General features: G+C 41.9%; 1 protein-coding gene and 1 pseudogene across 3 annotated transcripts; both read left to right on the top strand.

The window, feature by feature from the left end:
* Positions 1-6424, top strand: part of LOC134384285 (elongation factor 1-alpha 1-like) — a 47434-nt pseudogene extending 41010 nt beyond the window's left edge.
* A 174-nt stretch (positions 6425-6598) lies between these two features.
* On the top strand, positions 6599-20629 carry ETV3 (ETS variant transcription factor 3). Of its 3 annotated transcripts, none has more exons than XM_063106436.1 (6): positions 6599-6698; positions 8630-8685; positions 9284-9521; positions 10763-10878; positions 16043-17116; positions 17829-20629. In XM_063106436.1, exons 2-6 carry the CDS (start codon positions 8640-8642, stop codon positions 17966-17968), a joined length of 1614 nt encoding a protein of 537 aa, XP_062962506.1. In that variant the 5' UTR covers positions 6599-6698; positions 8630-8639; the 3' UTR covers positions 17969-20629. The 3 variants fall into 3 exon arrangements, with proteins under 3 accessions (XP_062962506.1, XP_062962507.1, XP_062962508.1); XM_063106437.1 differs by having other exon boundaries at positions 8627-8685; XM_063106438.1 differs by lacking the exon at positions 17829-20629 and having other exon boundaries at positions 16043-17240.
* The last annotated feature ends 1724 nt before the right edge of the window (positions 20630-22353 follow it).

Here is a 22353-nt window from a genome sequence, read left to right as displayed (position 1 = left end):
TAAAGTTGCCACAAGTAACTGGGTTCCCAGAGGCAGTGTATTTTGGCACCATGAGACAAACTGTGTAATAGAGTTGAGTCTCCTCTCACCCTATTTCAGACCCAGGGGACCCATACACGACACACTCCAAGTAATGAGGTTCAATTAAACGTTCAATTAGTGTTTCAGGGCTTCAGGGGCAGTCTCAGGGCAAAATATTTTCCACAAGGAACCTAAGAGAAACTAGCACTATTCTGGACCAGATTGGCATGCAAGGGCAGGAGAGGACTTGGTCTGCAACCAGCATCTGCATAATGGAGAAGCTGGACAAGATGGCACTTGCGTGTGTTTGCGCTTCTGCAGTGCCTGTTCTCTGTGCCCCGGGTGCTTTCCTAACAGTGGTAGAAGGAGATGAATGCTGGGGTGTTTTCCTTACAAGTTCAGAGTTTTTCTTCTTTCCTCAGAGTAAAGCATTGGCAGCCCAGATTTTTGCTGCAAAATCAACACCTATTACTATAATGATGGTGATTTTTTTCAAATTGTGCCAATAAATCTGGTCTTAAGACATTACTGCAAGCACATTAGCCAAGTCCATAACAATAATCTATTGTTGAGAGGAAAATATCCTGGCAACACACATTTCTAGAAGTTCCGCCTTCTGAATTAATGCCAAAACATGATAGATTCCCAGTTCCTTACGATGTCCAACTACTTACTGTACATGAACTCCCACTCTTCTCTCCCCGCTGCCAACATCATGACTAGCCTTACTTTGATGTTCTCTGTTTTCCACAGGGGATTTAACTCTCTGCCAGTCTCATGCACTAAGCACTCTGCTATTTGGAATCCCATTACCTGCAAAGCTGCTAACTCGCATCGCATAGATCAAAGGTATAATAATTGATGAGATACTGCAAGAAGTCACCCTGCAGTGACTTCTGAACCATTTAGAAAATATTTGGCTGTGTTTAAGATAGTTTAACACTGGTGTCTTAATGTATTCTCTATAAGTCACTTTCATGCTTGCTCCAAGTAGTCTATCAATAAATTATACATTCTAATAAATCAAGATGATATAGACAGGCTGGAATGAATAACAGACCAAAACCAACAAAATAAAATTGACAGGAATTAATGTACTTAATGTAAAGTAGGTTTAAAAACTACTAAACAGAAGAGACTCAGGTTAATAGTCTCTGTATGAAAGCCATAAGGATTTTGACTATCAACTCAGCAGTGTACTATGGCCTCTGAACAGTCAATCTTATCCTAGGCCATCTTTGAAAAAAAAAAGGTGTCCAAATCAAGGAGGGAACAGTTTCACTGTATACTTTGCTAGTCAGACCAGGTCTGCAGAGGACTGTGTTTGGTCATGGAAGCCACATTTGAAGAGGAAAGGAACTAAGGGTGTTTCTTCTGACAACTCTCACTTAATACCTGTCTTCAAATAGCTGATAGGTTGTCACATGGAAGAAACATTAAATTTCATCACATAGCCCCAGTGCCCAGCACTAGGAGTCATGGATAGACGTGTCCACAGAACACATTTCAGTTCCATATAAGGAAGAACTTTCTACAATTAGAGTGATCTAAACATTAAACTTGGATGAAATCAGGAAGAGGCAAAAAAAAGACTTCTGGGGTATGGTCATTTCTATTATTTGCCTGGGTGGTAGGTACTTAAGAGTTTTGTTTTATCATTGTTCTTCAACTGATCCATATACTCTTTTGTAGGTATATGTTTTACAATGAAAAAACAATCACTAGCATGCTGGGAAAATAGTGAACTACCCATCATTGTGAGAGAAGAATTCAAGTAGAAGCTGGTAGCAGTGGATAAGAGTATGGGAGAGATGACCTCTGACATTCTTTCCATCTCTACAATCCATAAATACATGGGCAATTATTAAAGCAAACTCTTCTAGAATACTCTTAAGGTGACAGTCTTTTAATTAACTGGATTTGAGTCCTCACTCCATTGTTCACTACAATCATTACTGACATTGTTAGACTATGATCACCATGTCGCTGTTACAGTGATTATTCTTTTTATTGGCCATTATATAATGAGAAGTAGATAGACACAGTCTCTGCCCTCTTAGGGTGACAAATGATACAGACAGTCATAAAGAGAATACAGTGAGAGCCGGATATGAACAGTGAATAAGTACAAAAGAAAGCAAGAAAGGTCTATGTGGTAAGCAGTCAAGGTTTCAGGTATTATAAGAGTGGGGAACAAATGCCGAGTTTTGGAAAACACATCCTAGATAGGTTAAGACCACGAGAAGCTAGACCTCTGCTCCAATTAACTTCAGCAGGCTTCCTGGAAGAAGTGAGCTTTCAGAAATATATATGTTCTGGCAATCAAGCATTTGGTTAGGGGAATCCTTCTCCTGGGCTGCCAGGAAAAAAAAAAAAAAAAAAAAAAAAAGCCAAAATAGCTTAAGTGGTCATTTCCTCATGTTAATCCTGTTCATCCGTTCTGCTCCTTCGTGATCTCCCGCTACCCTCTCCACTGTGCTGATTTGAGAGGAGGGAACCAAGACCTAAAAAAGGGAAATGAGAGGAAGGGGTATTTGTGGACTGTGATGGATGTGGAATCAGGGAGAGTCCTTGAGTCCCCAAGTCACTGATAAATAAACAGCCAGGCTGTCTGCTCCTTCTGGCTGAGCTGTAACTTTGGGCAGTTACTTCTGCTTCGGACTCATTTAACCTTTAATCTGGGGATCCCCAATCATATCACCAATGTTAATTCCTCTATCCACACAACAACCTTGGGTTGATGGGAAAAATAAATCAAAACACAAGATCCTATGAGCTATTCAAGCCCAACGTGGGAAAATGCAAATAATATTTAGTCAAAGTTTATTCTCTTACAATAATTTATTTTCATTTTACTGAAGGGGAAACTGAGTCACGTAGAGCAAAAATAAATCAATTTCATATATGTCTTTCAGTCTTTGACTTCATCAATGTCAAGTATGTTCTAATGTCATAATATTTTTCTCCCTGGAAATTCTTATCATGGTCATTTTATGGATGGGGAAACTGAGGCACAAGGTGATTAAAATGTATCACCTCAGGCTAGGCCTCATAAAATGTGCCTAGATGAGAAACCCAAGAACCCTAATACTCAGGACAAAATTCTTTTTTCATTAGATTTCTATCCAAGTTTGAAACATTAAATCCACTCAAAATTTGTGAAATTACGTGTTAACTACTATAAATTTTGAGTTTTTGAAACCAGGCACAATGTTAAGGTCTGGGATGGTAGCAAGAGTAATCATGATCCTTGACCTCTGCGAAGGTTTCATAGTTTACATGTGCTCCACAGCTACTATTACACTCTGTCCTCATCAAGGGCAACAATAGCATCCCCTTTTCGAGATGAGGAGGCTGGAAATCAGAAGTTAGCAGATTGTCAGAGAACAGAGTTAGCAAAGGGCAGAACTGGGACTGAAATTCAGGTCTTCTGAATTCAAGTTCAGAGAAAACAAACTGAGAGAAAGAGCCTACCTGCCTTTTTCAGGGAGACTTAGAGGAGACTGAGGGAGGGAAAAAGAAGTCAGTCTTGTCAGAACATCAGCCCATATGATTGAAGAGAAGGAAATTATCATTAGGTATTTCAAATGATGGCATGAAACTGGGCACCATGGGGACCTACTGCCTGTGTCTCTAACCTCTGAAGACCTGCAATCCAAGACAAACAAACTAAAAAGAACAAATATGTACGTGGCATACAGATGGTATAATAAGAAGCGTAATCTACTACAAGAATAGAGAGGAATGCATTTATATCATATACATGTCTGCGTAAGTTTGGGGTGTGGAGAATATAAGTACATAAATGAAAATGGGAGCAATAAAGAAGCACAAGCCAGGGAAGAAACATACACACACACACAACCAATCCAGTAAGGGCTTTTTGGAAGAAAAATAAATTTTAGCAGTTCTTTCTTTTCTCCTTTTTTAATTTAAGAAGTAGTAGAGTATCTTTGCTGTGGTGAGAATAGAGAGAGAGAGATTTAGAGATTTAAAACAGAAACTTATTCTAGACATATGGAACACTTACAAAGCTGGGTGGAAAGAGGGTAGGAGGGCAATGTCAGTGGACAAAGAGAGCTTTGAGCAAGTAGAAATTCAAGAGAGATTACAACCTGTCTTCACTCCTAGGCTGTGTCTTAAGTGTTTCCACCCCCATGCTTTCAGAGAGCTCATGCTCTCCCTATTTCAGGAACATGAAGAATCTCCAAGTTGTGAAAGCTTGTTTGTAGCAGATGGAGAAGGCAGCAGTGGTGTGGTGAAAGAGATGGTGGATAGGGACCTTGGGTACTCTGGGCTAGAAGTCCCTAGCCATCCGAATCTCCCCAGATTCTACCACCACAGAGAGGTTCCCAATGCACAACTCATTTATCTGAACCCATTAATTGTTAGGGAATTTCAAGCTTGCTTTACCAAACCCAAATTCACCTGTTAAGTTCCAGGCCAGTGTTTAGACTTTTGATGTTAAAACCCTGCTAAGTTGTGCGGGCATAGAAACATTTCTCAATATATCAATTCAGACTCCAGCCAGGTAGAGAGACCTGTTTATCTCTGTTAATTGTGTTTACTCAAGTCATCCTTTGTCACCCTCAGTCAGAGAAGCAGCCATAGAGAACCACTAAGAGTCTGAGGTGAGTAAAAATATGCAGAAAGAGTCCCTATACTCTGGTTCCCATCCCTTTATAGAACACAGGCACCTTGGAGTTGACAGTGCTGGCTCTAATCATGACCATTTGAGTTCTAGCCAAAGGTTAGCAATTTCAGAATTTTAGTAGGAGCTGCTCATTCCCGATCACCCTAGTTTCTGAGTTGACACAGTTACTAAGATTTGCATGGGTGGTGAGAGAATTTGAGAATTCTTATGATAATGATTCTTATGATTATTATTTTTGCCAATCTTTATTCATCTGCCATACTTGCAATGTGCCATTCTCTGTTCTAACCACTCTACATGTATTAACACATGTAATACAACCACATGATACTATAGGTATTATGTAGATACTATAGCATTATGTTCATACAGACGAGGAACTGACACAGAGAGGTTAAGTAACTTAACCAAGGTCACAAAGCTAGTTGAAGGCACAAGGACCTAAACACAATCTCCATCATTTAGCTAAACCCAATATTTTAAAGAAATGTTCAGCCAAACATCTGTTTACATGTAAGATAGTATTCTAGGTGCCCTGCAGAAGATACAAAAGATATATATACACAGTTCCTAAATTCAAAGAGCTCATGGACTAATTGCAGATACTGGAAATCCCGTGGCGCTTAAATGTTGCTCCTTACTTTTTTCACCTACAAATTAGGATTTTCTAACTAGAAAAGATCTTATGTCACCATACTATTATCATTTCTTTTTTAAACAGGTAAGGAAACTTTAGGCCAGAGGGTACCAACCTACTACTGTAGTTAATTTACTAACAGCTGGAGAACACCTAGCAGCACATCCAAAACTGGAAGCCAACTTTTGGTGACCAATGGTGATATTTCCACGGTCTATTTAACACACAGGATGGAAAGATGTTATTAGAGAAATGGTACAAAACAACATTCTGATCCATTTGATCAAAATTGATCTTCAATTTTCCTCCAATCACATCTCTCTTCTTCACCGCCCCAACATTTATTCTTTACTCTAATTTATTTAACTCGTATTGATCCCCACTCCTCCCTTTCTTCTGCCTCTGCAGTGAAACTAGGCCTGGACACCACTCAGACTTACGGGAGTAGAGGATGGAGATAAAGTTGAACTGCTTGAGATCCTTAATCATTGGGCCTTAAAGGAAGAAAAAAAATGCTTTGGACAAAGTATTTGTAATTGCTAGAGCAGAAACAAAAGGTAAAGGAAAAAGAAAGGGGAGATGTGTTTAAATGATTTAGGTAGAAGACTTACAAACTGCTTAGATCGGGACAAATTAAGACAAAATGCAGAGGAATGGGGACAAGCAGAGAAGCGGTCGTACTCCCTGGTCTTTACAGGGAGGAAATGCCAAAGCAAGGTGCTTCAGAGAAAGCTTCGCGGCTTCTTTTACACGTCTACGCAAGGGCCCCTTCTTACAGGGTAGAGAACTGCGTCTGAATTCTGCAGCCCCCTCTCTTCCCATTGTGAGGGCTGTCTCCTCCCTGGGAGGCCGCAGGGCCCTTTTTTTGAGAAACGGGGCCTCCTCCAAGAGGCCTAGGGGAGGCTTTATCCCGGCGCCTGGGCCCTTCCTCCGGGGTCTGTGAGATCCCCTTTCGCGGCAAGTGGGACCCGGGCGCAGCGCCTCGACCCGCAGTACGGACCCAAAGCGCAACTACACGGCCGCCCTGCGCCTCCTGGCGCCGCGTCACCCCGCCAGTCATGAGGACCTCGACCCTGCGGCCACGCCGGGCCACCCGCCGCGAGCGTGCGTAACGTGCCTACGCAGCGTGACGTACGCGCACTGCCGGGGCGGAGTGCGGGCGGAAGTCGGCGTCTGCGGAAAAAAGAAAGGAAAGGGAGACGCGGCTGGGTGCGGTGAGGCGAGGCTGGGAGCTGGCGGGAGGGCGCCGCCTCCTCCCCCGCCCTCTCTGCTGGGGATGGAAGTGACGAAAGCAGCCGAGGAGGTCACTTCCTGCTGGGGTGGATGAGGAGGAGCCGGAGACGCCGCGGAGGAGACCGGACCGAAGACGGACCGTGCCGGGGAGAGGTGAGTCCGGGCCTCGCCGGTGCCGCCGGTCCCCTCCTGGCTGGCCTCCCGGACCCGGGAGGAGACGGCATCCTGGGGTCGGGGCCGCTCACCGGGCTGCGTACCAGTCCAGCGCGGGGGGCGGGGGAGGAAGGGGGCCCCGTGTCTGAGGAGCGACAGGGACCCAGGGCAGCGTTCGTGCAGTGGCTGCGCCGAGCCCGACGCCACCGGGCAAGGGAGGCCCGGCCGGGACGTCAGTGAAAAGGAGACTCTGAGGGCTGTGGAAGCCGGGACCGGGAGCTGCTGCAAGAGATTTGCAGTGCCAGACTGTGTTGCTTCACTCTTCGGGGAATGGTCCCGATTTGAACAAGGGCAGGGGGGCTGGGGTTTGCAGAGTTCAGACGAATGGCCCTACTTGGACATTGTGTTCTCATTGCAAACTTGTGAAAAAACATGCAGAGGCGCCTCCGGGCTCCTGGGAGCGGGGTCTTTATGAGGAAAATCGGGGAGCAGGGATGTCGAGAGGGCTTTTTGGTCAGGTCATCGTTGCAACAAGGTTTGGACACTATAGTCATAATGGTTGAAGGGCATTCTTGTGGCGGGTTAAAGGCCCCCGCGATCCGGCAGAGTAATCTAGGAGTTAGAGACCAGGGCAGTTTCCTGGAACGGTGGGGAAATTAGTTTTTCCTCCCCCATTGTCACGGAGATGGGAGAGGAAGCTCCTGCCTCAGCCCTGGTGCCGTGCTATTGTGTATCTCGTGTTTATCTGTGTCTGTTTGTTTTCTTTCCTTTGGGATATTTATATCGTCCTCAGCCCCTGGTAGTTTTATAGACTGAAACTTGCTGGTTTCCTTATTGTGTATGATGAGAAAAAAATTGTAAGGTTGTTAAGGAATCCTAGGTTAGACAAAATTTCCAAGGTTCGGAATTTATCTCCACCCTACCCTGGGGCCACTGAGGCACCTACCTTCCCTCCAGATTCCTGCTAATGTGGGTGCTGAGGGCTTATCATCCGCCCTGGAGAACAGTGAGGGGACATCTGCCCTCTCCTGCCCCCATCTCCCTCTGGCAGTTTCATCCTGTCCTCCTTTTTGCTAAAGGATTAGCAGACACAAAGCTACTTGCTGCTAAGAACTGGAAATTTATTGAGGAGCTATAAATTTGGATGGAATGACCAGATCTTAGCCAGACTCCTTCCACTCATTGACCAGAATGTCCTCAGAAATGCCTGCTTTTTTTTTTTTTTTTTTTTGCGTTCCTGTTAATGGGAGAAAATGTAAATTTTTTCTCAGAAAAACTTTGGCAGTGTGTGTTTCTTGTATAGAGTGACTGTACCTATGATGTGTTTGCTTCCTGTATCCAAGAGTATTTTTCAAGGGGGGGAAGGCAGTTTCTAACTGGGAGGAGTTTTCCTTCTCCCATCTCACATAATTCAGTAAAATAAATCAAAATCAGATGTTCATTCGTGAGTTAGAATCAGATGGACTTGGATTTTTTCACCCTTCCTTAAACTGGTACATCTGGGTGAACTCAGTCTTGTGTATCTTGGCATCTGGGCCTGTCTAGTAATAGAAGACAAACTGTTTGACTTGTTTTGGCTGCCTTTTTGGATCCGTTTCACTGTACCCTTACTTTTTTTTTTTTTTTTTTTTTTTTTTTTTACATTTGATGGGTTGGTCAGGAGGAAGAAAGCAAATATTAAGGACAGTGTTTACACTTTGTGGTTTAAAGTCAGGTGAGAGATAATTATGGCTTTTGAAGCTGATGACCTGAGGACCATCATTTGATGAATTGGGGATTAGCAGTTGGAGGTGACATGTTTGAAAGAAAGAGAATTGCATAAGGAAGGAAAAACAGGGAAAAGGAAGTTTAGGAAAAGGCTTTGCCAGAAAATCTTGGGAGGAAAATAAGTAGCGTCTTAAAGTAATTGTGTGGCTTGTGTCTCTCAGCAGAAGTGCGAAAATGAAAGCAGGCTGTAGCATCGTGGAAAAGCCAGAAGGAGGAGGAGGTGAGCAGAAGTTAATTATCTCTGATGTACCTGGAATGTCCCTCAGTGGTTCCTGTTCTCTCCACTTGGGCTCAGTTCACAAATACCAGACCATGACTGACAGCCTCTTGACTGGGTGGATACTTCTAGGACAGTTGTAAGCTTGTTTCCTATGAATGTATATTCAACATGTCTGATCACCACACCCTTATCCCAAGCTTTCTTATTAGAGTCTCTTTCTTATTAGAGACAACAATTCCAACCTTGGGGGTAAGGAGTTTTCTGTTCTGTTTTCCTAAAACGTTAATTTATCTTTCTAGTTTGTTCCCTTTGGAACTTTCATGCTCTCATATAAAGTAGGTGTGAGATTTAGTAATGTATGAAAGGGTAAGAGATTAGGATAGTGTGCTGCTGCCCAATTTTGTCAGATTTAATGATTGCCACAAGAATAAGTAATTTCTCTGTGCTTTCCTCTCCCCTGTTGTGGTTAGCCCCAGCTGACTGAAGGGGTGTTTGTGGCATGTTTGCAAAGCACTCTAGAGATTCTGAGCAGTGGAATGTGAAGTTGGGGGTGCTGCTGCATATGTACTACCTTCATCTTGCCCTTTTCACATTAAAGGATATCAGTTTCCTGACTGGGCCTACAAAACAGAGTCATCCCCAGGCTCCCGGCAGATCCAGCTGTGGCACTTCATCCTGGAGTTGCTGCAGAAGGAAGAGTTCCGCCATGTCATCGCCTGGCAGCAGGGAGAGTACGGAGAGTTTGTCATCAAGGATCCAGATGAAGTGGCCCGCCTCTGGGGCCGCAGGAAATGCAAACCACAGATGAATTATGACAAGCTGAGCCGGGCCCTCAGGTAAGGGAAAGTATTCCCAAATCACTGGTGTTGACAGATTGGAGGGAGACTAAGCAGTTTGGTGAATGTTAGATAAGAAGGGTATCAAGTGATAAGAGACTACACTATCAGTGAATAATGTGTAGCTTTAAAGCAGGAATAGAAAAGGTATTGAATCTTAGTAGCACAGGCACAGGAGGAGAAAAGGCATATCTTTGGTTATATGTAGGAGGGAATTCCAGTGTGGCTGGCACTGGATCCTAACAAGACAGCTGATTCTGCTTTGTAGTGGGCGAGAGTGTATGGTGAAACATGGGTTGGAGCTCGTTTATAATCTAAAGGATTAGTTTAGACTTCACTATTGGGACTCAATTAGAATTTCTCTTTGTTGAGCTTCCCTGAAAAGAAAACTAGAAAAGGGTAAAGCAAACCCAGGAGGAAGGCTCCCTGAATAGTACTCACCTAGCTGTTAGGAGCTATATCTGTGAGCTCAGTTGTCAGTCCATAGGATGTGTCTAAAAATTGATCACTGTAAATTTTCTCAGGCCCTCTTTTCCCTTTGTGAGTCTTTAAATTTCATTACCCTTTAGCCCTCAAGGGGCCAGAAAGCAGTTTATAACCTGTGCCACTGAACAGATGCAAGGCTAAAGGTTCCAGGTACTTTGAAGTTCGCCTACCTTTCTTCATTCTTAGTGACCCTGAATGTAAAATCTGTCCAGTGACTTTGCTGGAACTTTTCACATCCCTTTGAGTCTTTGAAGGTGAAGCAGGCCAAGCTGGCTATTTTTCAGATTAGGCTATGCCATTGTTGGACCTGCCACCATAAAACAGTTCTGCATTCCTTTGTCTATGCCTCCAGACTAACCACATCAGGTCTGCCAAGAGACTTGTCTGCCCCCAGCTGGGCAAGACAGAAAAGAGACTAGGCAGTTAGTAACTCATAGTAGAACAGGAAGGAAACGGAATGTAGAATTAATGTTGTAGAGAGATGGAGAAGAAAGGTGATTGGGACTAGGATAAGTGTTCAGGATCTTAAAGCAAGGTCGTCTTTGTGAAGCTCTAGCCTAACACTAGAGTTTAGTTGCAAATTGAATGAAAAAAGTGAGTTCTTAGGTCTCCCAGCCCTAACCAGAGGGCCAGGCTACAAAAGAATGATAGTGATGTTCGTAAGTAATACTTAGAGCAAGAATTGTTGCTCTTAGTGATTACAGAAGTGTATCAAAAGCTAAAAGATAAATTGGCATGCATCCCTGTTTTTACAGATACTATTACAACAAGAGGATCCTTCATAAAACAAAAGGGAAAAGATTTACTTATAAATTTAACTTCAACAAGCTGGTGATGCCCAACTACCCATTCATCAACATTCGGTCAAGTGGTAAGATGCAGACTCTCTTAATGGGGAATTAATCTTGAGTTGAAAAAGAATTTTAAAAACCCAAGTCTAAGACGTGACATATTTAAAGGGATTTTAGAAACATTAAAGTAATGTGATCCCTTGGATTGCCTCAGTGTTCTTGTTCATAAAGGGAGTAATAAGCTACATAGTATCAAGATAGATTTGTTTGGTTTCTTTTTCTGTATATTATTTGTAATCTCCTAGATATTACACTATCCTGTTTGAGAATGATGTTCCATAGCTTAGTGTTGGTCTTTAAATTCAGGCCTCAGTTTTAACACCCTGCCCAGTGACTCTTTTATAGACAGGAACCTGTTTCTACAAACACTTCCGATTTTCTTTGAAACTACCAAGCTCTCCCTTATCAAGTAAATATCATCAAAACCACAGCATCCTTGATCAGAGAATGGAGGTTCACATGTTTACAATGAAAAGCAGTGTCTTTGATCTGCACCAGCAACTCCTCAGAGAACAAGACTATGGGGTTACTTGACCTTCTCTCCTTTAAAGTGCAGCAGGGCTTCCCCTCTAGGCTGTTCAGTTTACAGCTTTCCATCGCAGCTGCTCAGAGAGGCTTTGTGTCTGCCTCTCTCCTAATGAAGAAGGCCGTGTCTTTATAAGGTTTTGTTGTTGTTGTTCATGTGTGGTTTTTTTGTGGTGGGGTTTTTTTTAGATGCAAGTCATACCCCTGCCCCAGAAAATAGACTGTATTAAACTATTTTCTGACCACTCCGTCAGTACTCTTTGTGGCCTTGTGTGTTAAGGCAAAAAAAAGCTGATCATGATTCTACAGTAATACAACTTCTCAGAGAAAAGTTGGAAGAAACGTGAAAAATTAAAGCGGAGGTGTGGCTGAGAAAATATAATGCTGAGATCTATTGCAGATATGTAATTACTACACACAACAAGTTAGGGCAGTTTTAGCTTGACTCTGCTATCATTACAGTTCCATCTCTCCTTCTCTAACCACTCCCTCCTGTCCCTGGGGCATGCATTTAAAAAAAAAAAAAAAAGAAAGAAAGAAAAAAGTGGTATTGGAATGCATCTCTCTAATTACAACCTGTTTTCTTTCCTTGTGCCTGAGGGAGAGGCATTAGGAAATCAGACCTGTTCTAGCCATTGGAATCTTGTTTCCTCTATTTCTCACTCTTGCCCCTTCCCTGTGTGCCTAAAGGAACTAGAAGTGTAGATAAATGTACTAGCAATTTTGAAGAATGTATCAGTGTTTATGCTCCTCCACCCTACCCCCCCAAAATGCTTCACTGGTCTTGTTCTTCTGTCTTTGATCCATTTTTGTCGATTGGAAACCCAGAAGTCTAGCTACTTGGACAACCTGGAGTGGGGCATCCATCAGACCTTGGGAGTAATGTGGTTCTCCAGGGCAGGGAAATCTAAACTCTCTGAAAACTCTCTAACAATAGTGGCTAGCACATCCGTTCTGCCTGTAGGCAATTGAACCAACATTGGCCCTTAAGCAAGTTCAAGATCCTACTCAAAAAGTCACAGGTAAAGCAAAACAGTGTACATTTCTTTTAGGCATACTACTTGGTTGCTTACATCCTAAGTACAGATAACTCCAAAGAACTAGAGTCATTAGTTTATAGAAACCCTGATAGCCCAAATGTTGTTAAAAGTTGACTTGATGATGACAACGGAGCGTGACATTTATCGAACATGTGCTTAATGGAGGTATTTTTGCTTAGAGGTTTTGTAAATTATCTCATTCAACCCTTTCAGCCCGGGGAAGTGTATGTCTGTCATCCACATTTTAAAAATGATAAAATTAAGGATGAGGACAGCAAAGTCAGAGACTGATCAGGGTAGGCCAAATAGTTATCTGTTGAACAGTTTCTCAGGATACAATTCCTGAAAGATTGAACTGTTGAAATCTAGTTCTTATTTAATAGATCATACATTCCTCTCTTAACTTGGGATTCATTTGTTGAACAGATAATGTGTTAAGCCCTAAAGACAAAAAAAAAGATTGTGGGGGAATTCTTTCCTTCAAGGAATTTAAAGTTTAGCAAGAGAGATAAGATATACTAGGTTTAATACAACGTGGAATGTGTGTGAAAAATGTGAAAGAAGTACAGCTGTGTGGATTTAGATCTTGGAGGCCAAAGATGTGTCTACAAGGTAGGTGGATAAGTTGCGCTGTTTTGGTCTGTGTGTTTTTAAAAATAAAGGCTGTTTGTAACATAACCAAATAATACAGAAGTTGGTAGAGTAAAAAGGTAAATATTCTCTTTTCCCTTCCCCACAATACTACTCGCTGTTAACAGTTTAGGGTAGAGTAATCAACATGTGGATAGTGGTGAAAGTACTTCTACATACAGTATCTCATTTTTATCATTAAAAGCATCCTATAAAATACCTTAATATATTTTAATATTTACTTGTATTTGCATAAGAAATATTGGAAAGATACAGAAGATACTAGTAAAGACGGTTACCCCATCAGAAGGTGGGAGGAGGACGGACTAGTTCAAGGATGGAATTGAGACCTCTCAGCCTCCATACTCCTCATTTTTTTATGTTTATTTGGGAAAACTTCAAGTCTACACTAATAAACAGCAAACACCCTGTATCTTTTGTCAAGATTCACTGAGGTTAACATTGTTTCCATATTGACTTTATCTTTTTCTATTTATATACACTTTTTAAAACTTTGAAATTAAGTTGCAGACATCATGACACTTCTGTGTACTTCAACATATATCACCCAGGAACAAGGGCATTCTCTTCCATAACCACGATAGCATTACTACACCCAGGAAGTTTAACATTGCTCTAATACTATTATGTAATATATGGTCTAATATTATTCTGTAATATATGGTCCATATTTGAATGATATACATTTAAGTTTTGATTTTTGAACAATGATTATCTAATTTAAAAATTATTTAACAACTACATGCAGTTTGTTATGCACTGGTACTATTCTTAGGGCTTTACAAATATTAACTTTTTAATCCTCATAAGATTAGGATTGGTCCTGTTATTACCTATTTTACAGGTAAGCAAACTGAGGCAGAGAGGTAAGTTGATCAGTGGCACACAACTAATAAGTAATAGGACCAAGGTTTGAACCTAGGCAAAGACCTTATTATTTCCATTTTGCCAGAGGGGATCTAAGACGTCACACTTTGTTACTTGCACTAAGCTACAAGATAGCAGGTGCCAGAACTAAGATTCTGATCAAAATGTTCCAACCCTACTATTTTCCATCATGAATTTCATGATGGCTCCATGGAGGTGGTCTTCTTCCAAAGCATGGTTTTCAGACATATTTTATCAGCAAACGTTTTCCCAAACAAAATCTTAGATTTGATATCTCAACATACTTAACATATAAAAATAGGGCTACTCCATTTAATCAGAGGTAAGGGGGCCGGAACGCAACCTTCCCAACATTGCTCCTACTCTCACCTTCATTTGCTCCGCCTAAATACATTTGGAAAACTGTATGCATTATGTCTCCTTGGAGATTTACAGTCTACATTAGCATGTGTAAAGATGGATATCCTCCAGATGTTAAAAAAAAAAAAAAAACTAACAATTTAAACACGCATTTCTGAATTGCTTAGGAGACAGGACCTTCCCTTCTGCATCCACATTGTACTTATTCCGTCTTTCAGAACACACAGAAGTGGTTTTTTGCTTTTGAATAGATGTGCACTTAAAAAGTCAGGATTTAAAAGAAACAAAAAGGGTAGAATTTTAGCCCCTTTAATAAGCTGGCAGGAGAGATACTTATGGCAAAGTTCTGCAAAACAGTTTTCTGTGGAACATCAGTTAAAGAAATGCTGTTCTGGTACAATGTTACTCAGTCACATGTACCTAGAAAGCTACAGTCTTGCACATACCAGCCAACTCCAGTGTCATAGCGGAGGATGACTCTATTATACCAAGAGTAGAAGGCGGCATCTGATTAAGAGTAATTCCTGACCACGCTGTATCCTATGCACCTTTTTTGTTTCCTCTCCTTTGATTTATTTGGATTTTTCATGTGTTTTCTTCTCCCTTTTTTCCTTCTCCCTTATCTCTGCCTCAGAGTCAGAGAGCCCTCCTGACATCATGATACAAACCCCTGACACCTCCCAGGAACCTGCAGGGTCCCTGAGGCCTCAGATGGCATACCTTTCACATGCCTTATTTATCAGAAGGACCTTTGTGGGAAATTGAGAATTTGTGAGCCTCTGAAGTTGACTTGGTTAGCACAGTGTTAGTTTCCACTCAGAGCTCCAAATTTTAGCAAGCAAACTTGAGAAAGGGAATAGTAGATCCTGTATTTTTTCCCATCTTCCTCAATGCTTGATTTTTTCCCAGCTTTCTCAATGCTTCCTCAATGCTTGAAAGCAGGATGGGGATGGAGATGATTATATTGAATTCGTTATAGGACTATGGATTTGGAGCGACCGAAAAATATTTGAATCTCTGTGAAGTAGTAATTACATATCAAATAATAAAAGATATCCCACACGAATTTACCTTAACAATCATATAGCATTTTTTATTAATCTGTCTTCATTAAAATATGGTCTTTTTCATGTCCATATATGTGAGGTGCAGGGTCTTTGGGTTTTTAACGCATTGCTTTACATACATGTTATTCCCAGTTTTGTTTGTTTTTTGGTTTGGTTTTCTTGCTTTATGTATATGGCCAAAATTATGAAAATAAGAAAAAACTATTTGCAAAGCTGAAGATTGAGACAGGTGATATATACACGATATTTAGAGTTGTAGAGGAGAAGGCTCTTGTACCCATTCATTCATTCAACTAATATTTATTGAGCACCTACTAATTGTTAAGCCCTGAACTGCGGGGAATACCGTTGTGAACAATAGGAAGTCCCTGCCTCATGGAATTTATGGTTTAGAATATAGATGAACAAGTAAATGATACTTCAGATAGTAAGGAGTACCGTGAAGACAATAAAGTGAGTGAGAGGCTAGAGAAAGATGGCAACTAAATTAAGAAGCTCAGCAATAGTTAATGGGAAGATGGAGATTTAGTCCAGTTGGAATGTCTTATTCCTGTTGCTACTGAACATTTTGTGCTTAGTTAGCATAAGTAAATGTAATGGTAAATGATTGACCAGACCTCTAATGCAGCCTTTTGTTTCTTTCACCATCACAGGTGTTGTTCCTCAGAGTGCACCACCAGTGCCAACAGCCTCTTCCCGATTCCATTTCCCACCTCTGGACACTCATTCTCCAACTAGTGATGTGCAGGCAGGGCGATTCTCTGCTAGCTCCCTAAGTGCTTCTGGCCAAGAGTCAACTAATGGCACTGATAGAAAGGCAGAGCTTTCGGAGCTGGAGGATGGCTCCGCCACTGATTGGCGCCGAGGTGTGGATCTCATGTCCTCCCGGAATGCTGTCGGTGGAGGAGGGATTGGCCATCAGAAACGCAAGCCTGACATAATGCTTCCTCTGTTCACTAGGCCAGGGATGTATCCTGACCCCCACAGTCCCTTTGCTGTCTCTCCAATCCCTGGCCGTGGAGGTGTACTTAATGTCCCTATTTCACCAGCCCTTTCCCTAACTCCCACCATCTTCTCCTATAGCCCATCACCAGGCCTGAGCCCCTTCACAAGCAACAGTTGCTTCTCCTTCAACCCTGAGGAAATGAAACACTACCTTCATTCTCAAGCCTGTTCTGTGTTCAACTACCATCTTAGTCCCCGGACTTTTCCGCGTTACCCAGGGCTCATGGTTCCACCACTACAGTGCCAAATGCATCCTGAGGAGTCAGCTCAGTTTTCTATCAAGCTGCAGCCCCCGCCAGTTGGGCGGAAGAACCGGGAAAGAGTCGAGAGCAGCGAGGAGTCAGCGCCTATCACTGCATCCAACATGGCTCCTTTGCCCCCGAGAATTAAGGTGGAGCCTGCCTCTGAAAAGGATCCTGAGAGCCTCAGTCATTCTGCACAAGAAAAGGAGGAGCACTCTCAAGAAGAGGGCACTGTGCCAAGCAGGACCATAGAAGAGGAAAAGACAAAAGGCACCATCTTTGCCCGCCCCACTGCACCACCCATCTGGCCCTCTGTACCCATTAGCACCCCTAATGAAGAACCCCTAGAGGTGACTGAAGATAGTGAGGAAAGGCCTGGCAAAGAGCCCAGTGCACCTGAGAAGAAAGAAGATGCCCTGATGCCCCCCAAGCTTCGGTTGAAGCGGCGCTGGAATGATGACCCTAAAGCCCGAGAGCTGAGTAAGAATGGCAAATTCCTTTGGAATGGGTCAGGAACCCGGGGCTTGGCAACAGCAGCTGCTGATGCTTAGAACTGGAAGTGGATTGGGAGCTGTTTATACTATAATCAAATACATACATGTATTTATGTAGCAAGATTTGGGGGGGAGGGAGGGGGGTAGTTAGACTGGTTTGATCATTCAAGGGGCATAGACTTGTATTTTTATGTTCGGGGGATGGGATGGGGTATCTTCTGTTGTAAATTAGGTGGGATATGAACATACTTTTTTTCCTGGTGAGTAGGACACAGGGAGGGTATTAAACTAAAAGGAGAAGGATCCTCTATTTCCTGTTGAGGCTTACACTTTCTGACAAGGAAACTCCTAAAGGACCATGATACTTTTTGGTCCCATGATAGTTCAGGTTCCAGACTTCTTTCTTTTCTGTCATATTTATATATGGAAAGCCATTAGTGAGTTTATTTTGTTCTGAGAAATATACATAAAAGGGAAAGGGCCGTGTTTGGGAGGCTGAATAGTGAGAGACCATTAATACTAGGTATTTTGCCTGAAATGTTTCTTTTTAATTATTTCAGGGGAGGAATAAGATAATTTCAGTCTTACTGGGGCTGGGGGATGTTCAGACGTTGCTCTTTTTCCTTTTTCCTTTTATTTCCTTTTTTGTTGTTGTTGTTTGGCATTTCTTTCTTTTCCTTTTTAAAAAATGTTTTCAGGAAACATGAACGTACTGCCAGTTAGAGTGGGGCTGGGAAGGCACAGGAGCCAGCCACCACTCAGCTACATGGTTGAGACAGGAAGCCCTGCTGTGAGTTTCTTGGACTTTTCACCTACTTCACCTATTAAGAAGCCATGAGGAGTTGTAAACTCTTGTTCAGGGAAGAAAGAAGAGGGCAGGAGGAAGTAACCCAATGCCTTTAAAAACAAAAACAAAAAAAAAAGATCGTCATTTTTCCTTTTCCATTATGGGTTTGGGGAGCCAAACCAAAGTGTGACTGTAAGCAAATTCACTGAGAGGCATGACAACCTTGTTGAAGATGTCTTTCTATTATGTCTGGTTCTCTTATCATTTTCTTAAGTCAAGCCTTAATTATGAACATACTTTAAGATGATACGGGTCTATCAACATAAACCTGTACAAGGGCATGGACAACTTTTCAGATAATCCAGGAATGTTGAGACATGGTTAAATTCCTAGCTGATAGTCATTCCCTCTTGATATATTGGAATGGGTAGCAAAAAGGCAGGCTGTGGGAGTTAAGGGCAGATGATACCTGGAAATGCAGAAGGTAGCTAGGGTAGTACAAGTGGATGTTTGTTGAGACTGAAGGAAGAGGTGGGAAAAAGACCCAGAAAGCAACCAGATGCCAAAAGGCCTGGTGTGAATGAAAGAGTTGGTGTCTGTCCTGTTGTAGTGGTGCCATTCTTGCCATACCCATCTGCCCAGATTTTCCTAATTCTCAAGATAAATTGACTCTCCTGCATGAGAGTTTACAGTGAGGAATGGTTTCTTCATGGGAAATTCCCTTCCAACAAATTCGAAGGAATTGAAAAGTACTGATCTTATGTGAAGCAAAGGGGCCTGGACTAGGGGCAGAGAGAAGGAAACAGCAGCCACCCTTCTGTGTGTGTACACGTGTACCTACATAGTGTATGTAAATACCTAATTGTGGCTCAGATCCACCAGGCTGCAGAGCAACAGGAAGAGAAGAAATAAATCCATATCTGATGAGGGAAAAAGATGGCACAGGGATGGTGTCTAGGAATTGGAGAAATTCCTGATGTCTCCTTAGCCTAAGTGAACTCTGTACAAAGTAACATTCAAGGGTCATCTTTTAATGGTGGAGGGTGTTTTTTTCTATTTTAAACTGGAGTACGTGCTCAGGAAAGGTTAGAACAGGTAAGTGAGACGTTAAATGGCTTGGGATGACTTGAGTCCATCATGTTATTACTTGGCAAGGGTCCTCCTCCTTCTTTGATTCAAATTCCATGAGTGACTTATCTTTTCCCGGGAAAGGGACTGGGAGGGAGAGTGGTCCCTAGCAACTCAGGCTTTGGTCAGGCTGCCTTTGGTGGTTGTGTTTGTTTTCAGTTTCTTTCTCTGCACCTCAACTTACCTCTAAATCAGAAAGCAAGCCCAGCAGGTGAAGGAAGGATCTCTGCTTGGCATTGTCCAATCTAACCAGGGAGGCTGGCTGACCACCCACTGTCCACTAGAGGGGAGGGCCAGCAGATGTCAGTATGAACTCAGGAATAGAAACATGAGGCCTTTAAAATAAGAGGGAGAAAAATCCATGATGCATACCTGTAACCCCCTAGAACCCAAGTGCCAGAATTAATTCCTAGATGCTGCTTTTGTTTGAACAAAAAGTCACTGCTTGTACACTTGAAAAAAACACTCTAAAAATGTTCAACTCCGTGGAAAATGTTTTTTGGCTTTAAGAAATTAAAGTTAGTTTAACTTTAGTTAAGTGTTTAGTGTTTAACTGTTTCCTTTGATTGCCATTCCACCAGTAAATTTTTGGTTGATTTGCACTGCACACTGGGGTTGGGGTTGGGGGAGGGTCCTTATACAGAGCCGAACTTGGGCTTGCTCAGGAAGTGGGCCAGGGAATGTGAAGGTCATTGATATTTCCTGGGGCAAAGGTGTGGGAGATAGTTTTTCTTCCCCCAGCCCGCTCCTGGCAGCACCCATCAACAGCCCAGTACAAAGCCAGGACTTTCTCTTCTGTGAGCATCTCATCACTGTCCAACAGCTGGTGGAAAAAAGGGGCACAAAAACCAGACCTATTTTTTCTGCCCCATTTTTTCCAAATTTTGCTCTGCCAAATGTTTAAAACTTTGCAAATATAAATCTATTGAAATTTCATTAATCAAGAACTGGTTCATGTAAACAGTTTGCTTTTTTAGCTCTAGAAAAGAACAGTAGCCTCTTTAAGGGCATCCGGCCTTGCTAAGCTCACCTTTTTTCCTGAAGAATGGGTAGGAGTGAAATATAAACAATTCACCAAGTTCCTTCACCCTGATTTTCAAGCTGCACTGCATTAAACTCAATTATTGCACCCTAGTCCTCTGTGGGCCGAGAAACTTCCAGAAGCATTAGAGACATAGTTTTAATTATATCACTTCTCACCAAGTAGATAGAGTCAGTTGGCTGTTTGTCCCTTGTTTTTTATTTATTCCATAATTATGTTTGTGCTTTTTGTTTTGTAAACAGTAATAGAAAATACATTTTTATTTTGTTTAAAAGAAAACTTTGACTCAATCTTTCAAGAACTGTTCCATTTTTAGTTTCTTCTTGAGGAAAAAAAAAGTTACCAGTTAATTTGTGTTGAAGTATTGAGGCATTTTTTGAGTTAAAAAATTGTGATGCAGGGATTTGTGAATGAGACATTCACATGTGAAATGACTTCACTAGGTTATCTGCTTACACAGATTAAAGTGTGTATATGTATATAAAATGTAAGTAATCTTAACTCCATTGTGCAGTGCCTTTTAGATGTTCTGCTTTCTATAAAGTCTTCAAATTTTTGCATATATATTATATATATGATGTAATGTTATAGAAATATATGTATAATATACATATTTTTTTCCAGGGGTATCTGATAGCTCTGTATTTTGTTATGGAAGTCGAAAGAAAAAAGTATTTTACCTCAGAAATTAAAGTTAAATAAAAACAATACTTTTAAGTATATCTGCCTTGTGTTGGTTTTGTTGTTTATCATACACTGTGCCAGGGTGGTCAGGCCAGAGAATTTGCCAAATTCGTGCTAACCTATCCCATCCCACACTTCTTTATTCCTATTGTGCAGGTACCAACATAGTGAGGAGGTGGGTCTCTTAACAGTTTTGGAGATTGTCAATTTCTTTGAATGAATGGCTGCTGCCAGATAAAGGAAACCAAAGCCAGAGACACAAGGTAGGGGGAGATTTCTATCTCAAGATTGTTGTGAGGATCCATTAATAGTACATGGCAAAACCAGACACAAAAGGCCACACGTTGCCTGATTCTATTTATATGAAATGTCCAGAATAGGCAAATCCATAGAGATTGAATACAGATTAACGGTTGCCAGAAAAAGTGGGGAGTGACTGTTAATGGGTCTTTTTGAGGTGATGAAAATATTCTGGACTTAGAAAGTAATGACAAATGCACAACAAAAACCACTGAATTACAATCACTCTGAAAGGGTGAATTTTGTGGCATGTGAATTATATCAATAAAGGTGGTTATTGTTGGGGTTTTTTTTTTTGTTTAAGTATGTGGCAGGCCAGTTCTAGGGAAACCTAGTATTTCCCAGTAGAGGACAAGAATCCAAAGAGGTAGGAGGGTGTCTTGGTGGGGTATTGAATATGAACACATCTTAAGAAGAATGGTTCCAGGCAGTAATCTTATTTTACCTATGGGAGATAGGCAAAGTGGCTTTCTGAAGGTCTCAATATGCCTGGTGTTAGATTTGACTTGAAATTGGAATTGAGTGGTGAAGGATGAGGCTGAAGAGGCAAACAAATGGATTATGAAAGGCCCTAGGAGACACCTGAAGAGTTTGCATTTTATTCTGCAGTAATAGTCATCCCAGATATTTTACAAAAGAGTAAAAGTTTCGGCTAGGCCAGTGAGAGCATTGAAAGCCATAGCCCTGAGACACTAACTACCCCGTCAAATTACTCTGTCTACTCAAGACTTAAGTCATTTAGGCAGGAAAAAGTAGAGCAACAGGAGCTGACTGATCAACTCTGAAGTAACCCAGGTCAAGAAGCTGGGGATGGACTTGGATGAGACCCTCCTGCTTCTCTCCCCTGCTCACTGCTGAAAGCAAAGGGAGATTCATTTTAGGAACAAACTTGGACATAGTTTTGAGATCAGGATCACAGACATCTGATTCTGACAGCCTAAGTTGACCATTCAGTGCTTAGAATGGGAAAGTGATTATTCAAATTCTAAGCAAAGAGGGGAGGGAGTGGTGATGAGCAAGGGGAAAAAGTGAGGAGAGAATTGGGGCCTGGGGGTGAGAATGCTGGCAGAGGAAAGATGAGCCCCAGAGCCCTTCATGGTGAGTTAGCAGGGAATAAAGCCTTCCAAGGCTCCATATTACAGTCCTTAGTATAACTTGGAAAGGCCGTTCCTAATCTGGCCCGCTTCCCCTTACAAGAGTAATTACCATGTGCCAGGCATTTTTAAGGACTTGCTTGTTTTAACCCATTTAATCCTCATGATAACCCTCTGAGGTAGGTGCT

This window comes from Cynocephalus volans, chromosome 8, assembly GCF_027409185.1.
Source record: "Cynocephalus volans isolate mCynVol1 chromosome 8, mCynVol1.pri, whole genome shotgun sequence".
NCBI classification, from domain to species: domain Eukaryota; kingdom Metazoa; phylum Chordata; class Mammalia; order Dermoptera; family Cynocephalidae; genus Cynocephalus; species Cynocephalus volans.
This window is presented reverse-complemented; position numbering and strand designations above follow the sequence as displayed.

Coding starts and splice junctions, on each gene's coding strand:
- ETV3 (XM_063106436.1), top strand. CDS start 8,640: ATGAAAGCAGGCTGTAGCATCGTGGAAAAGCCAGAAGGAGGAGGAG. Junction 8,686..9,283: donor AAAGCCAGAAGGAGGAGGAG/GTGAGCAGAAGT, acceptor TTCACATTAAAG/GATATCAGTTTCCTGACTGG. Junction 10,879..16,042: donor CATCAACATTCGGTCAAGTG/GTAAGATGCAGA, acceptor TCACCATCACAG/GTGTTGTTCCTCAGAGTGCA.